At 42.1% G+C, this 17,150-nt stretch overlaps 1 protein-coding gene across 17 annotated transcripts in view; it reads right to left on the bottom strand.

Annotated features, from left to right (window-relative positions):
• The window catches only part of IQSEC1 (IQ motif and Sec7 domain ArfGEF 1), a 282,079-nt gene that overhangs the window by 22,635 nt on the left and 242,294 nt on the right, over window positions 1-17,150 (bottom strand). For all 17 annotated transcript variants that reach the window (XM_032120908.1, XM_032120906.1, XM_032120914.1 and 14 more), the window contains 3 exons: window positions 4,408-4,569; window positions 1,235-1,357; window positions 315-481 (listed from right to left, as the gene is read on the bottom strand). In XM_032120908.1, coding sequence (XP_031976799.1) covers window positions 315-481; window positions 1,235-1,357; window positions 4,408-4,569 — 452 coding nt within the window. The remainder of the gene's footprint in view (window positions 1-314; window positions 482-1,234; window positions 1,358-4,407; window positions 4,570-17,150) is intronic.

The following is a 17,150-nucleotide window of genomic DNA, read 5'->3' on the forward strand; positions in this document are numbered from 1 at the left end:
CAGGGAATAAAATCACCAAACAGGAGTTTCATTTCCAAGATCTGAAACTCCAGAACACCACAAGTATTTTGGTTTTACCGGTCCTAAAATGAAAGGTCCTGACAACACACTCACCCACTCAAGAAAGACAAGATAAAAATGACAAAATATGACCAAATTATTTCTGGTTTTGCTGTTACAGAAATCACTCAAGTCTGTCCAAATGGCAGTCAGGTGCAAGCAGCATGAAGTTGCTCCCAGAAGACACAGAGTGTCCCTCCAAGGACAGTTAAGAGGGAAAAGCTTTTAGGAGCTTTGTCCTTAGGGTTTCTTACCCCTGAGGTTCTTGATGAAGTCCTCCAGCTTCATCTTGCGCTCGGGTTTGACGTTGGGGCTGTACATGTCGGTGTTGAGCAGGATGATGGCGAAGGCCAGGATGAAGATGGTGTCGGGGTTGCGGAACTGCCGCACCACGCCCGGGTTGCAGATGCAGTAACGCTGGCTGGGAACACCAGGGGAGGCTGTCAGGGCTGGGAGGCACTGCTCAAATTCACCAAATAACCCAACTGCTGTGCTCCACAGCCCCAGCAAGCTACTAGTCCCTTTCCAGACACATATTTACCTTTCCATCCTCATGTTTTCATAAGGCAATCCCTGAGCGTGCAAGGAGTTTGTTTCTACTTCCACTGTAACTTCACTTACTACAATAACTTCTGTATCCCATATTTTTCAGTGACAATACCCCGACACCAGGTAAGAATAGAGCATTGATTCTGGCTTACTGCCATGTGGTGATTTCCATCTTATCCTGCCCTGCACACAGCTGTGTCAGTACTGGTAAGTTACTCCTCTTTCTTCCACTGTTGTTGAAGTGTTTAATGAAAAGTTAGGAGTATACATACCCTAAAAAGTGCATGGTCTTATAGTTCCACTCATATAAAGTACTAAATCCACATACATTGTTAGAGCTGTTCAAAAATCCTTGAGTATCTTTTCAACTGATGCCAGAAAGAACTTTTGAGAAAACTCTTTACATTAACACAAATACCACACATCAACACCACCAGCAAATGAAACCTCCTATTCCATACTTAGCAACCCCCCCAAACAAGACATACTTGAAAGTGTTTGTAGCCCGTGAGGACACTGAAAGTAATCAGGAAAGTAACTTGGCTATGCCCAAGTTCCCCAGTTCTGCAGTCTGACTGTAAAGCAGCAGGTTTCTGATGACTGAGGGATTTATTTCACATCATACCTAAAAGCTTCAATGAGCCTCTCCACTTTCTGGGCTTCTCCTTGGACACGGATATGGGCCTGAAATTTCCTGAGTGCTTCATCCAGCTCCATTGTGGAGAAGTCCATCTCATCCACCACACAGCTAGGACAAAAACAGATTCACATCGTGTCTCTCCATTTCTAACAACTCAGTACCAAAGGTAAGATTTTGAAACAGAGAAAACCTTTTGATTTTCCATCTGACAAAGATTCATGGAATTGTTTTTCAAACTTTCAGCAGCAATTGCAGTAATTGCAGGTAAGCTGTGAGGAAGGTTGAAAATAACAGATCAATGAGAATGTGCACATGTAAGCAGAGCCTTGTGTTTTTTGAACAGAAGAGCTGCTGGAATGACAAATGGCTGACCACTGTAAGTGATGTACCACTGCCATGAATAATTATTGGTTCTGTGCTTCCAGGCCAATCAACTATCACAATGCCTCCAACAATAATAAATAGTTCATACTGCTCAAAATACCATATCTCAGACAGCCTGCAGCAGGCACAATAATCTGTACCAAATGGCTCTGTGTCTAGGAACGTTCTTAAATGCAGAGAAAATAAATAACCTTGTTTGTTTGGATACTCCCTTATTATTACTGTAATTCTCATCTCCCCGTCATTTGCCATGACTTTCAGTTAATATTTATGGAGAAATAATTACTTTCTTGCTCTGAAAATACAGTGCTGACAAAAAACAAAAGGGAACCATTTTAATATAATCAGCAGCACGAACTATGTCATTCTAATACTTTGTTTAAAGACTGCTTTAAAATCAGAGGCTTATAAATTTCCCTTAAGCTTAGCTTTTAGTTTTTGAAATAACCAGACATGAATCACTGCAAGTAACAGCACTGTAATGCAGAAACCACAGAAAGCACTATCCACCACTACTTTTAAGAGCTTTTTCTTAAATGTATAGATATACAAGGACAAATTGCAGTAGCTCATATTTTTCTTCCAGTAACACTGTAGCTAATGTAGATTAACAGCAAGTAATTTATTCCTCTTGCTTTTAGTATTTTTCCTTTTATGCAAAAGCACAATGAAACAAAGAGCCTGGCTTTTCTCACACCCTTTCCAATCCTCACATAAACTTTATTATCAGTTCTGCAATAATGCTCACAGGCTTCCCATTATTGCAAGTTCTGTTACACTTCCAGAAGTCCTTTTCTCATTCCAAGGTGCAAAGCACATGTGCAGACAAGCTGGAGTCAAAATGAAGTAATTAGCACAATTAAGGACCCCTAGGAACATGCTGGCCAACAACAGGGTGGGGAGGGGAATTAAACAACATTTATATGAGCTATGGAGACAGCAGGTTTACCACCATGGGCGGTGTTAACCATCACCAGGCAGCAGCTACAGCTGGCCCAGAATGCAGCTCTTGGTCCCAAATTTAGGCTGTGTGCATGAATATTTTCTAAGCTCCAGTGAAAAGATTTCAAGCAGTTAAAACACCCCAATTTGCAGGACCTAGGAAACCTGATCACAAATCAAAGCAAGTAATTTGAAAATAAATTTTGTAACACAAAAAGGATCTTCTGTTGTTGAAAAAATCTTTCTAGGGTTTTTATCAGTTTGGTAAAATCTCCCTCCAATCTATAAATGTATAAATGTGATATTTAAGATGAAATACTATCCTACTGTTGTTTTTTAAAGAAAAATACCTTGTTCCCATAGGCAGGCACTACAAGAGAACTGCACTGCCCGCAGGGTGCTCCTCACCCCAAAGTGTAGCTGGAACACCTTAGTTAAGGACAAGTTAATTTCAATCAAAGGATTGCTAGGGGGTTGTAGGTAGGTGATTGTGACCTTGTTCTGACCAATTCAACTCATCACAGATACAGCACCTGCTTTAGCAGAGACACAACTCTGCTTCTGTCTGTTTGAGATGGGGAGGGCAAATTATTTGTCAGGATCACAAAATGCATCACGGAATCACAGAGTGGTTTGGGTTGGAAGGGACCTTAAAGACCATCTGAGATCATAATTCATCTCATCCTGAATCTGTGCTGTTTTCTTCAAAAAAAAAAGTAAAAATCCCCATTCTTTGGGAAGCCTTGCCCTGGTCTGAGTGAAGACTGCAAAGCCAGATGCTCACTGTGAGTGCTGCCAGCGACTCAGGCTGAGCAGGGACTGCACCCAGCCGGGTTCCAGGGCTCTGCAGTGCCAGCCTGGCTGCAGCCTTGCAGCAGAGGTGCTGCCACTGCTCTCTGCTGGGTGCTCAGTCCTCAGGAAAGGCTGCACCTCTAGCCCAAAGCAGATTTCACTACAGCTTTCATGGTATCATTAAATAAAACAGTTATTTTAAAAACTGCTGGTGAGATTTTTTCCTAGGCTTTCTTAATGGGAAAAAAAGTAATGGTTTTTGCTTTCATTCTCAGCAGTTTTGTTAAACAGCTAACTAAAATTTTATACAATATATTGAAAAAAACTGGACTAAGATGTATTAATGTTTACAGGCCAGTATGCCAGACAGTACCAAAAAAAAGTCCCAAAGAAGAAGTGTTTTAAATTAACACCTTCTTAAAATGAAGCAATTTCTCTTTTGGTCTACTCTGTACATAAGGTTTAGATATTTATGACCAAGCTGCTAGAAGTGAAATTTTGTGCTTTGGATTTCTTTGGGTTTTAAAACAATTTCTGCTTATCTTATCTTTTGGAAAATCAGAGTTTGTATAGACCTTGTCAGCATGTGCCTGCACACACAGAAATCCTTATTTATCCAACACTGGAGCCATTTGGCTGTAATAATTATTTTCAGGTTCTGTTACTGGTTAAGCCTTATGTTGCATACAGTATTATTTTGTTTCATTCAGTAAATTATCAGAGAGTCTGAGGAAAGAAAAAACCCTTTGAAATAACATAGTCTCAGGCCAATGAAATTAAAACATGAATTTACAGTAAATGTACATGACCACAGGCAATGTAAATCCTTGTAAGTGTTTTGCTGCATCGAGAACAAAACCAGTAACTCAACCAGAAAGCAAAGAAATAAGTATTTGCTCATGTGCATCTTTTCACAACCTCTGGAGTGTGGTCTCCTCCTCCTCCAGAGCAAGACCCAGAGATCATTAATACCTGGAGCTTGATGAAGCATTTAGTCTGAGTATGAAAGCCCTCTCGCCTCTTCCCCACACAATACTCACTCTAACACATCCCTGTTGAACTGCTTTTGCCGATTTCCCAGGAATTCTCCGATCATCTGCCTGCTGAGCCCTTTCCTCTGCAGCAGGAAGTGGGCAACCCCAACAGGAGTGTCCGGCACAAACCCTCGCTCAATGAGGTACTGGACTCCTTTTTCAGGTTTTCTGAGGAGAAATGACAATGCAAAAGTATGAATTTCCTTCCATTCCACCTGACCACATCTGATTAAAATTCCACAACAGTTCTGCCAATTATGGTCAATGTAATCAATCATTTTTAACCAATGTCCCAGCAGTACGGGCCCATGTCGTTTCAGGATAAATGTAGTTGCATACATTGCTCACTGCTAAGAGCTGACAGCTTTGAGACACATCTTTGGCTGTTATTACACATTCCCCTGCTCCAGAACCCTCCCAAGGAGAAGCTCTGGATGCAAACAGCCTCCCTTGCCAACGAAACAAAGCCCAACACCAGCTACTAAAAGCTCCTGTTGCTGGGAGAGAGGCACCTTCCAGAAACTGCACTGAAAAGCTGCTGCTGAAAAACAAGAAACAAAGAGCTCCCCTGATCTCCCCCCCACTCTGCTGTCAAAAGTTAAACTTAATGAATAAAAACATCTGAAGTGGTGTCACTTGCAAGCTGAGAGTGCAAAACGTAAGGGGGAAAGCTACAGTCAGTCAAGCAAAAAGAAGCAATTAAAAATGGTGCAGCTCCCATCTAATTGAGATTTTTAGCTCCTTGTCCTTTAACACACCCACTGCCCCCAGTTTCCCTCCCCCAGCCAAGCACCGTCCGAGTTTCTGCAGTATTTTACATCTCTTTATACAGCTCCAGGTTTAGCTGTAACCACCTTCACATCTCAAAACAAAGCAAACCAAAGCCACTCATTTTAACTCATTAAGAAGTGTGTGCTGGGGAGGAGGGTTGGGACAGAGCTCGCAATAAAAGATATTGCTTATAAAGACAAATGCTGCTTCTATTTTCAAGTGCTGCAAAATCCCCCCTTACAACACACACTGTGCACTGCATCATCCAGCAGTGCAACACAGCAGAAAACTGTAATTCCTTTTAAAAATATTAAAGGGGAATCTTTACAGAACCAGTAATTCCATCACCAGCTTTGCTTTGTAAGGAATTATGATATAATGTCCACCTGTAAGAGTGGGTGATTTGCAGCTTGCTGCATGACCTAAAAGATATTTCCTTTAAGGCAAGCAAAATCAATCTGAGAGGACAAGGTGACCCTACTATTTTTATACAAGGTTGATCACACAACCATAACCCTTCCCCAGGGTTTTAATTGCAAATAACATTGCTAAATGCATCATCATTCAGTTCTCCTACTCTTTTACATTCCATTATTATATACTTAATACCCTATTAAGAATTAGACAGATCAGAGAAATATATATAATTTAATCAAAAGGGAGTTCTCAAATCTCAATTTCTTGCATCAGGCTTTGTGGCTCTTTTCATCTGAAATAAGATTACACACATGGTCATCTTCTAAAATTAATCTCCTGCATACTAAGAAGTACCCTTTTTTGTAAGTAATGTAATTGCTATGTTCATATGCTTTTAAACTGTATTTCAGAATCCTTAATCTTTCTAAATATAAATTCACAGTATCCAACAAAAACAGGAATAGTCTTCTCCATCCCCCTTGTTGGTGAGCTAGGTTTGTCCAGTAAATTCAGAGTGATACAAACCCAGGAGAGCTCCTCTCCAGTGACTGTCACAGCAGAAAACAACACTCAAAAAAATCACAGCTTAATGCAAAGATCACCTTTACCTGACATATAGAAAATGCTGGACCACTACTTACTGTACTAAAAAACAACTTGAATTCCTGCCACCTCCATAAGCCTGAACATTTAAAATCATCACAAAGATGAAATAACTTATTTTTCATCAGCCTCTCTGTGGTTGTATAACTTTGCATAAGTCAGGATCTGCTTTTTCACATAAGAAGCTTTGCCTCTGGTTTGGTAATATTAAGTCACTTGATTCAAATACCCTTCAAGCCAGGTGAGGAGAATGTCCAAAACAGAGTTAAAAATCCATTTAGCAAAACATTGGAAGCCAAGAACTCTTTTCCCATCAATACTCCCCTCGCACTAGAGTGAAATATCAGGGAGTTTTGCAGGCTAGGATTATTTGAAGGCAGTGTAGGATTATTGCAAAGCAGTCAGTTTGTTACAAAAGTTGTAGCCTGGCAGCAATAATATGAAAATAACACCTGAACCCCCCATTTGTAAGAATGAAGGCTGCTCTTTCCCTGTTTGATCAATCACCTGGTAAGCGAGGGAGGCTCAGGGGTTTATTGGGTTTAAGCTCCTTCCCACCTCCCACCAGGTGGGACATTATCTTATTCACCAGGAAAAGTAGTTACCAGAAAATGACTCTTACAGAGTGTTCTGAAGTGCTGTATTTCCAAGGAAATTTTACTTCAAAAGTGAAGCTAACAATAGGTTCAGAGAAAAATGTACACAAGGGAGCCCTCCCTTTCTGCCTTTAACATAAGCAGCACTTTCCCTCTGTTTAAAGCCAGAGAAATTGAAGAACTAAACAGGGTAATGGAAATGTAAGTCACCCCCAACATCAGAAATTTCAAATACCACCAAGTCTGAAGGAATTGCTCCCTAAATGCACCAAGAGGACGTGGAGGTTGTGGTGCTGACCTCCAGCAATCCACCAGAAACTCATTTGCTCCTTCCCAAGGTGTTTTTTTACACCAGGTGTCTGCCAGGCTTTGAGGAGGGCAGGTTGGAAGAACACCAGCAGCCAGGGATTCTCTGCTGGCAAACGCAGCTGTTTCAAACAGAACAAACATTCCTTTTCACTAAAGCCAAACGTTTTCTAAGTGTCTGACGGGATGCAGAAGGGAGTGGGACATGCAAGGGTCATGGATTAATGTGGGACAGGACACCTGGATACGTTATCCTCCTTTCTGTCTGCTCAGAGTTGGGCACAGACCATTTTGTACTTACAACTAAGAGTCTTTTGTGATTAGGAAAATTCCCACTGATGGCTTGTTAATTACACAAACCAATAACAGGCAAGATGAGAAGGCTATAAATAGCAATGGAGGAAGCAGCAGAAGCAGAGCAGTTATTTTCAGATTTGAATACGTTAACTAATATCAAAATAAACCCTCTAACGTTAGCACCTTGCATAGCTGATGAGGTACTTATTCAGAGAACTTTTGGTATTTACAAGGTTGCTTCCAAAATAAAGCTTAAAAATGTCTTCTGTCTCAAAAAACCCAACAAAACAACCTAAAACAAAACAACCAAAGCAAAAAGAATCACAAGTATCTACTGAAAGAAGAAAAAATCAACACCAAAAGATGTGCAAAATTATTTACATAAGATTCTCAGAGGTTGATTAAAGGACTAAGCATCTTGCCAGAAAGTGGTTAATAACAAGACATTTAGGGTCGTTTAAAGTGACTTCTAAGGGAAAAAAATGATGGAGGGATTAATGAAAACTTCAAAATCACAGATCAAGCCAGTATATTTTAATAAGCTCATTTTTTAGAGAGTACTGGCCATATCCAGAAGTGCTCAAGACCTGCCAGAGTTTGGGAAGGCAGGAAAGCCAATCAGAGACAGCTCCTCCTTTGAACAGGGGAAGGGTAAAAGCTGACTGATTTCCCAAACACATCCAAACTGTTATTATGAAACTTTTAGGAAATACTGTGTTTGCAAACACACTGCAGTGATTCTGAAAAGTGAATTTGGTAGAGGAAAAGCTTTTAGTTGGATTCTGGAGGGTAAGAGGGATCAGCACAGGCTTAGCATGGCCTGTTATCTCCTGGGCTCACTGGTGCAGCCAGTCCTGGTGCAAGAGAAACCCAGCAAACCCCAGTGCTCAGCTGGGCGAGCGCCCCAGTGGCAGAGCCAGCACTGGCAGCAGTCTCTTCTCCCGTTCCTATTGCTGCTTTGGGACTTCCTGACAAACTGCACTAGGAAAAAAAGGTGTTTTGCTGGTTTGTGTGTGGGTTTTTATTTATTATTTGGGTTATTTTTGGTGTTTGGGGTTTTTTGTTTTGTGTTTTGTTTTTTGGGGTTGGGTGGGATTTTTTTTTGGGGGGTGGGGGGGACGGGGACGGGACAGGAGTGGTTTGGTGGTTCGACTTGGCTTGGTTTGGCTTGGTTTTTATTATTATTTTTTGAATCCAGTCAAGGTCTCCCCAGAGCTGCACCATCATTTGTAGTATCCAAGTCACAGTGTGGATAAAGTGCCGGTGTCCACAGTGGCCAAGAGGAGAGACTGAATAACAAGCACCACCTCGAAAAGAAACCCGCCACAAAACCACAGCACAGAGGCACAGAAAGCCTTGCCCATCCCTGACTTGCCAAACATGTAAAGCTTACAAACACCCCAAACCATGTTAAATCTTTGTATTTCCTTTTAGAGCTCAGGCAATAAGAGAGCTGTAAAATGAGAGCATTAATTAACAAACGAGCACGGGAGATTTCCAATACCCAGCAATGCCAGCAGTATCATCTGAATTAAACCAGGGATTTGTTCCCAGTGTAGATAACCACAAACACACTGCTCTGACAGTTGACTGAGGCAAGGGGGCAAAGCCAGCCTGACTGACAGTGAGAAGCTTGGTGAAACTTCTGGAACTCGAGAATTTCTGAAGGCACACCTATGCTTTTTGGTTCCCTGCCTCTGCTACAGGGAAACGAGAGAATCTAGAAACAAGCAAACCAGAAGTACAAACATTTCTTAGAGGCTGTTAGAAACACACTGCACCAGGAACACTTCACAAACATGCAGCTGCCAAAGAAATCTTTTCATGTTAGGGGTGGAGAGTTTAATGCAACCATGATGCCAGCCCTCTGTGAAAAAAAAAATCTCCTTTGATACCAGTGATCTCATTTTGAAAATATTTACAGTTCTCACAAAAATAAGCATTACTTCAACGTTAAAAAACAGGGATGGCTTTTTAAAAAGCAAGAATCTAAGACTTTTCTTAGAGTCATTTAAGAAGTTAAATATTTTTAAATAACCAAGCTGGCAATAACAAGCTAGTTGAACATTCTCCTTAGTCTGGCACACAGCTCAGGTTTGTTTCTGTGGTTGTATCTCCTCCTTTGCTTTTGCTGAAGAGCCCACTGCTGCTGCAGTGAAGCCAAGAGAATCCCTATGTCTATTTTAAACCTTCTGGCTAAGAAGGAAAAAACCAGTATCCCTGAAATACTACCAAAACTAGTGTCCAAACAACTTGTCAGAGTTCACTCCACAGCAAGGCAAATGGGGATTGAGAGCTGGAAAATGAGAGAAACTGAGTGGGAAGCCTGAGCTGTGCTTTTCTCAATTGCACAACTGTTTAATGAACAGAAAGAAAAACTGGGTGTAAATTGCATCTTCTGGTAATTATGAGAAAAAATCCCTGGGTTGGGAAAATAAGCCAAGGAACAGCACATTTCTCCCAGCTTCTCTGCATCTCATGGAAACAGGGAGATATTCCCATGATGTGGGCAGGAGCATTGCAGTTTGCCTGCAGTGGGGATGATTTCTCCCACATTATGATATTAATTCTCTAAGGTTCATTCAAGACTTCCCACCACAGATGGGAAGATCAGGACACACTTGCAACCACATCAAATTACCTGGAGTAACCTCTGTTCACAAAAAAAGTTAATTTCTGCTCATGCCACTAAGGAAAGAATTCACCAGGAAGTGATCTCAGTGCCCAGTTCTGTTTGGTGGGGGAGCAAAATAAAGAGAGGAAACTCTGTAGATGTGTATTTTCATAAAATTGGGTAACTGACCCACGTGGTTCTACCACTACTTTCTGCCTGACCAACCAGTTTCTTATGGCATCATTTCCTAACAAGGTGCTAGGAAATTACAAAATACATTAAACATTGACTACTGCTACTGAATGTTTAGGCTGGTCTGAAAAGTATTGCCTGAATTGAAGCTGATTATAAAAAGGTCAAAAGTGTATAAAAGGGTAAAAAGTGTATAAAAGGCACCTGAAGGCCCCGAGCAGAAAGTCTGGCTTATTCTAATGAAGGAGGGGAAATAGAGTTTAAGGCTATTTCTGAAGAAGGATTTTCCTGTGTGAGAAGCATCATCCTTGAGGAACAGAGCAGTCAGCACAGAGAGGAGGCACACGAGGCACACCCCAAACACTTGCAATGCAGTGGCTGGACATGTCCTTGCTAGTGAAAACAGCCCTGAGTCATCCTGCCAGAGCATTTCCTACCTCCTCATTATTCCCTCCCTTGGCAGTGGGCAGCCTGCTTTTTTTCCTCCCCCCCCCATTCCTTCCTTCCTCACAAGAAAGAAGGCAATAAAAAGGAAATATTTTAGTTAAATTAACGGACCAAAACACTCTGTGAGGTTGTTCTCACCTCCTCTGACCCCACTGCATCTCTGCACTTCTCACAGAGCAGGGAAAGGAGTTTGTGGCTGCCAGCAGAGCAAAACACTCTCCGCTTTGGGGCAAAACATATGGAAAACTGGCTGCCTCTCTCAGAGCTCTGTGCCAGGGCTGAGTATTGCCCTCATGTTTACACAACTGTTGTCAGGAATGACACTTTAAGATGACTGTGTCCTTTAAATCAAGGAACCGTCCCTGTCTTTGTCTTCTTGTGTCCCTGCCCTAAATCCTCTTTCCACACCCTCACCGCAGTTACACCAAACAGAAGCACTTCAGCTTCAAGTTCTGCAACTCTGCTGAGTGCAAACGGGAAACTCTTGACAGTCACATTCCTTTTGAAAGGGACACTTTCTGTGTCAAAGGGACACCTTCAGTTTAAAGATCTCCTGATTTGCCATTTGTGACCCACAAAACCCCAATCCAGTGGGTAGATGGGAATTGTTACACAAGAAAAAGGAGCTGATGGACCCTTCTCTTTTCCTTAACTCTTTCCTACACAGCCTTCCCAAGTCTCTATTCCAAGTGTCCCCTGGATTCCTGCAAAGGCAGCTGGTCACATTTGTCACCCTTACAATCTGACCGCTGGAGATTTTCGGACAGGAGAAGGAATTTAAATCCTGGCACCCAGAGCCCCACCAGCCGCTGTCTGGGAGCCCCTCAGGCGGTGCAATTCCTCCATTCACGGGATCCTTTCCCACCAGGAGGCACAGCAGGCACTGCCAGAGCCCAGCTCCATTCCTGGCACGGAGCAGGAGTGTGCCCGGAATGTTTAAGCGGAGCTGGAGGCAGCGATGAGGTAATGGCTCTTGCAGGGATCCAGGGACACTCACACTCGGCTATTGCTGCTTCCAGCAAAGCCTCGCCACAGCCTCGTTTGCTTCCAACATTTGGGAAAGTTTATGTCGCCTTTTAATGGCAATAAAAGGAATCCCCGTGCCCATATTTGAACCCGGCGCTTCAATTTACTATTGGTTATACATTTCAGCTGGTTTCTACGGGCAGGATATAATTTATGCTAATCAAAGCACTTGTTTTGGAAAAAAAAAAGGAGGAAAAATGGCTCCTCCGGGAGAAAAGATAAAACACGCACAGAACAAAGCAAAACACACAAAGCTTTTTTTTCTTTGGGTGTTCTCACTTAGGGCTAAATGTTTTTAGAAATAATGAGAGTCATGCTAAGAACATTCTTCTGCTCTTACTAACTCCTCGGTATGTTAAAGGACAAGTTACATGGAGTGCTTTGATTTTAATTTTTGTTGGAACCGTCTGTGCCTGAATAATCTGCAGTCCAGATGTTGCAACAACCGTGAAGTCCCCCTCAGCACATACACGAGGACAGCAAATGGCTCTGTTGTGAAATGCTGGCCAAGCCTCTTCTCTCCCCCCTCCTCTCTCTATCAAACCATTCAAAAAAATCATTGAAGCTATCAGGGATCAGCTGGCAAAATTAAAGAATTAGTTCAAAGGTAAAGAGAACGAACTCAGTTTGATTTACACCTTCTCCCTCCCACTCAATCTGCATTTACAAAGTTTAAAATCATTAGAAATGTTTCCAATAAGCTTTCAAATTCAAATTGAAAGGAGGACAGTCCAAAAGCACATGTTTTGAGACCAGATATGAGAATGCTGAATGGATGTCATGAGACTGACTCTAAGCAATACAGAAAGTATGTTCAGCATCTTAACTGAAATTCATTATGAGTATGATGGGTATAAATTGAGAACACCAGATTAGTGAATTTATTACAAAAGTTAAATTAATGACTACATGCCAAACTATTTTTAAAAAACAAAATAAGTAACATTTGGCAACTTTTAAGGATTTCAAATAGAGACCAAGCTTGCAGCACTTTCTGAGTGTAACAGTTCATAGGGATCCAAATTACCTTCAGTCTCTACCTACATGTAAATGATGGAAACCTTATACCTCTGTTGAACAGTTAAAGCTGCTTTCATGGAAAATGAAAAATGTGCCTTCTCACAAATAGTATTATTGTGTGCCTCGGATTTCCAACAAGAATTTACCTGGAAACTGTGATTTGTAATATTGTCTTTGGTATAATCCCACCAGCACTCAGCAAATTCCTCTTATACATGCTTAGTAAAATAAAAAACTTCTTAAATTAACATTCCAGAGAATCTAGAAACGTTAGGAAAAGTCTGCTCCTGAAATTAGTATCCAATTCATATCAACAGTGGGTTTTAAATTTGGAATAAAATCATCCCCATCGTGCAATAAAGGAAGCCAGCAGGGCTTTCAGGGCTTAACATGATACACCATTGCATATTGCAAACAGATACTCAAACCTTTTTATCTCTGTCAATAAATCCTTTGGGAGAACTTTGGAATAGCAGGGACCTTGATAATGGCCCGTTATAAAAGAAGCTACAGCAAACTCTTCAGCACAGAGCGTTGTAATGCACTGAGGACACGTGGGGAACAGTTCTCCATCTGCCCCTTCCAGAGAGGAAAAGAGGACAAAAGAAGGGAGGTGGGGGGTGAAAGGCATCTGGGAAAATTTATTGTAAAATTATTGCTGGCCCAGCCTCTGTTCTAGCACTGTAAAGTGGTGTCACATTCATGTACCCCCAAGATGTACATGTAGGATTAGGATATAAATCCTAAACCATGCCCTGGCATCAAGCTCAGAGCAGTGAAACAGCCCATGAGCTGCACTTTGCAGCCTCTCCTCACCAGCAGTGTCAGGAATCAGCACCAGCAAGACTGGCTCCCATGGCAAGAAACACAATGCCACAGGAACCCTGCCAGATGGGAGAACAATTTACAGTGCCTTCCAACAGCTGATATCCCAAAGGAGCTACTAAACATGACTGCAGGCTCTGCTAGATTAAAAACTGAGTCTGAGCAGTGCCAGCCTTTATCTCCCATCTTTTATAATACCGGGCACAACTGCAACAAGTTCTCAAACCACTCTGATGTTGTCCCCATTTTGCTGACACTGCTTTGTTAGCACAGAAGGTGTTTGTGCCCTGTGCCCAGGAGCGCTGAGCAGGCAGTGCCCTGTCCCTGCCATGGCCCTGCCGGGTGTGTCACCGCGGGCAGGGGACACTGTAACCCCAGGCAGTGTTATCAACAAACACACCTGGCAGCCACAAATGCTTGGCAGGGACCCAGAGCTGTTGTCACCCTCCTGGTGGCACAAGGCTCTGTGGCAATCCACTTGTCCCTCCACGTGCACAGAATGCCAGCCCTGCACTGCTGAGGGGCAGGACACGTCTCCTCACACTGCTGAGGTTAAACTCAGTCCTAGTTAATCTCTTAGAACCATCAGTGCATCAGTAGCAGGATGGAACCTGAAAATCCTACCAGAATGGGGTGCAATAACTGGTAAACCTGGTATTTCCAGCCTGCAGTCAAAACAAACACGAGAATGAAATCACAGCCCTTTTTCATTTTTTTCTCCTTGTTTTTCTTTTTAAAGCAGCAGTCAAAAGGCCTCTTGAAGCCTTGTTTATAAGCAAACCAGTCTCAAAGGCTGGATTTGCATTGGCAGGATTTGCAGCCTGCAAAATAAACCTTTCTAGGTAGTGTTTTCCTTCTGCCTGGGAGAGGGGAATGGTTTCTAGCGCAATTCTCCCAGTCCACATCCCTTTCCAACTCCACTGAAGAAAATGCCTAATTCAACACAGCTGGCCTGACCAAGGCTCCCTGGGAGCTGCTGCACTCTGGGCACGCACCTGCAACCCTTCCTTTGGGAAGGAATGAATGGGAACAGCACACACTGCCAGCCCACTGCCAGGGGGAATCACTGCTGCCATTCAGAGCCAGGGCAATGGAGAGAAGCTTGCAGTTTCCTCGGCAGAAACCATTCCATTTGGGGGATACTTTACCTTCTAGCTTAGTGCCTTCTACAAATCATCTTTGAAAACTACACTTCTTTAATCAACACTGAGGTTCCAAACTGAAGGCCGAGTTACAGTTTGAAAAAAATTCCGTGATCAAGTGACAATCATGGAATCACAGAATGCTTTGGGCTGGGAGGGACCCTAAAGATCATCTGTTCCAAACCTTCCACTAGAATTCCTAGGAAAGTGATTTTCAATTACCTATAACTTTTTCTCCAGTGTCCTGTGTTCTCCATTCTCCAGGGATCTTTGTGCTACTGCTGTTTTGCATCTATTAGTGATTAAGTGAACTAGACCACCAGCTGTGCTCAACTTTTACCCCACCCATAACTGTCTATCCTAACAAAGAGCCTCTGATAAGAAAACAGCACTTTGGCTTCTGAAAATTGTTATTAAAATAGGAAAGCCAGAAAAGTTAAAAACTGAAATTTCAACCGTGATGATAGTGACTTTCCATGCTTTTAAAAACTTCATCCTTGCAGTACTTCTACTGAACAAAGCAGAAGTATTTGCTACAATTCATGCACTTCTTTAAGGTTCTTAATTCTTTGCATTTCAGCCAAACTTCACGTACCACAAAGAAAGGACATTTGTTAATTAAGGGTTGGGATCTTAATTTGCAAGGAAGATTTCAAAGACACGGTGAAATTAACCTGAACTCCTTGGAAAAGACATCCCTAAAATTTCCTCTGGTAGATGCAGACATTTGGAAAAAAACTTGCCTTCTTGTGCTAGGTAAGTTCAAAGCCACTGCTTTCAGTGCTTCCTCCTGGGTGGAGCACACATCCTCCTAGGAGCTGCTGCCAACACTCCCACTGCTCCCTCATTTTATGGTCATAAATGTGTTATGAAGATAATGTGGTGAAAAGACAGTGAAGCGACTCTGCTGCACTGACCTGACCACTGCACTGACCGCTCACCTCAAGATGCAATTTGCAATCCCACCTGATCCACTCTCTAGAGACTCCAGAGCTTTTAAAAGAATAAAGCTTTGAAGGTTTTCCAGCTCCCTTTTCAAAAGAATTTACAGACTTATGCATCATCACACTCTACGATGGTTCGATACCTGACACTGCACATCAATGAAAATGTCACAGTCTGCGGACTTGAAGGGCCACAATCAAAACCCAAGATATGTGGGATGTGTGGGATATTTGGGGACTGTCTGAGGAATCGATAGAAGCACACTGACTCGGCAGAAAGTAAAGACAATCTTCAGTTCCCTTTCAATACTGGAGATAAAATGCAGTGGGGAAAAGAAAATCACACACAGCCAAAGATGCCATACAGAGGTGCTGCCTGGAGTTCTGCACACTCCTGTCCTGCAGCACTCACTGCTGAGGAACTGCACATCACCTCACAACAATATATAAAAAGGGTTTATCTCTGTGCAAGTCCATGCAGCAAGGTCACTTAGATCTCTTTCAAACAACTGTCTCTATTCTTGTCTGTTCCTGATGTTTATTTTTCACTTTCAGCCTCCTACTGATGTGTCACTAGCAGCACCTGACAGCTTCCAATGCTCTCATTCATCCCTGCGTGCTGCCTGAACACTTTTTCCATTCACTTTTTCCCTACACCCTTCTGCAGCTGACTCAAACGACTCTTATCAAGCCTGAGGCTCACTGAACATTGACTGCTCGAGGCTTAATTCTGTGCAAAACCCAAGCAAACACCGAGTCTTAAATGTCAGCCAACAGCACCAACGCCTTCCTCCCCACCCGCCCTGCCAAGGATGTTATTTTCACATCTTCTAAAAAAGGGCTAATTGATATATTTTCCTACTCATTCAACTTCACAAGCAGAGATACTACAACTTGCATAATTCCAGTTGGTTTGAACCATCTATAAAGGCATTTTCACAAAGATTAAAAGCTAAACCTGGAAGTGTTTACACCCAAACTTCGTGCTGTAATGCACAGCTCATGTGATGGCACCAAAAAGCTTTAATTGTCTGCGATATTACAACAAATACATGAGAATCACCAACCTATCAATCCAAACACATCAAAGCACTGCTACCTGAAAAGGAGGCCTGAAATCACTCACGCCACAGGGAAAACTATCAGTCATAGGCAGAAATACAAATTTTGTGATAGTTTTATGATAAATAATAAACATTCATTTAGTATAAAAAAAATTCAGTGCATTGGTTTTTAGCATCAAAGTTTTAATGAAATCTACTGAACAAATTCCAGGCCCTGCCAGTGTTAAACAGGAAACTTATGGGAATTAGAAACAGCACACAGCGTATGATATGACGAGTTTTACACCACCTCCATGGTCAGGGGAGGAAGAAATCTGAATTTGTTATAACACCAACAAATGGATCAGGATCAAGCCACCATATTTCTCCCCAAGAAAGGAATTGGATTAATCTTCAATAATTTGCCACCATTTCCATACACATAATTATATTTTTTCTTTTCTCCTGAAGCTGTTCAACTATGAAGACATCAACTTAAACGTGAA

The sequence above is a fragment of the Corvus moneduloides genome, chromosome 11 (assembly GCF_009650955.1).
Source record: "Corvus moneduloides isolate bCorMon1 chromosome 11, bCorMon1.pri, whole genome shotgun sequence".
In the NCBI taxonomy this organism is placed as follows: domain Eukaryota; kingdom Metazoa; phylum Chordata; class Aves; order Passeriformes; family Corvidae; genus Corvus; species Corvus moneduloides.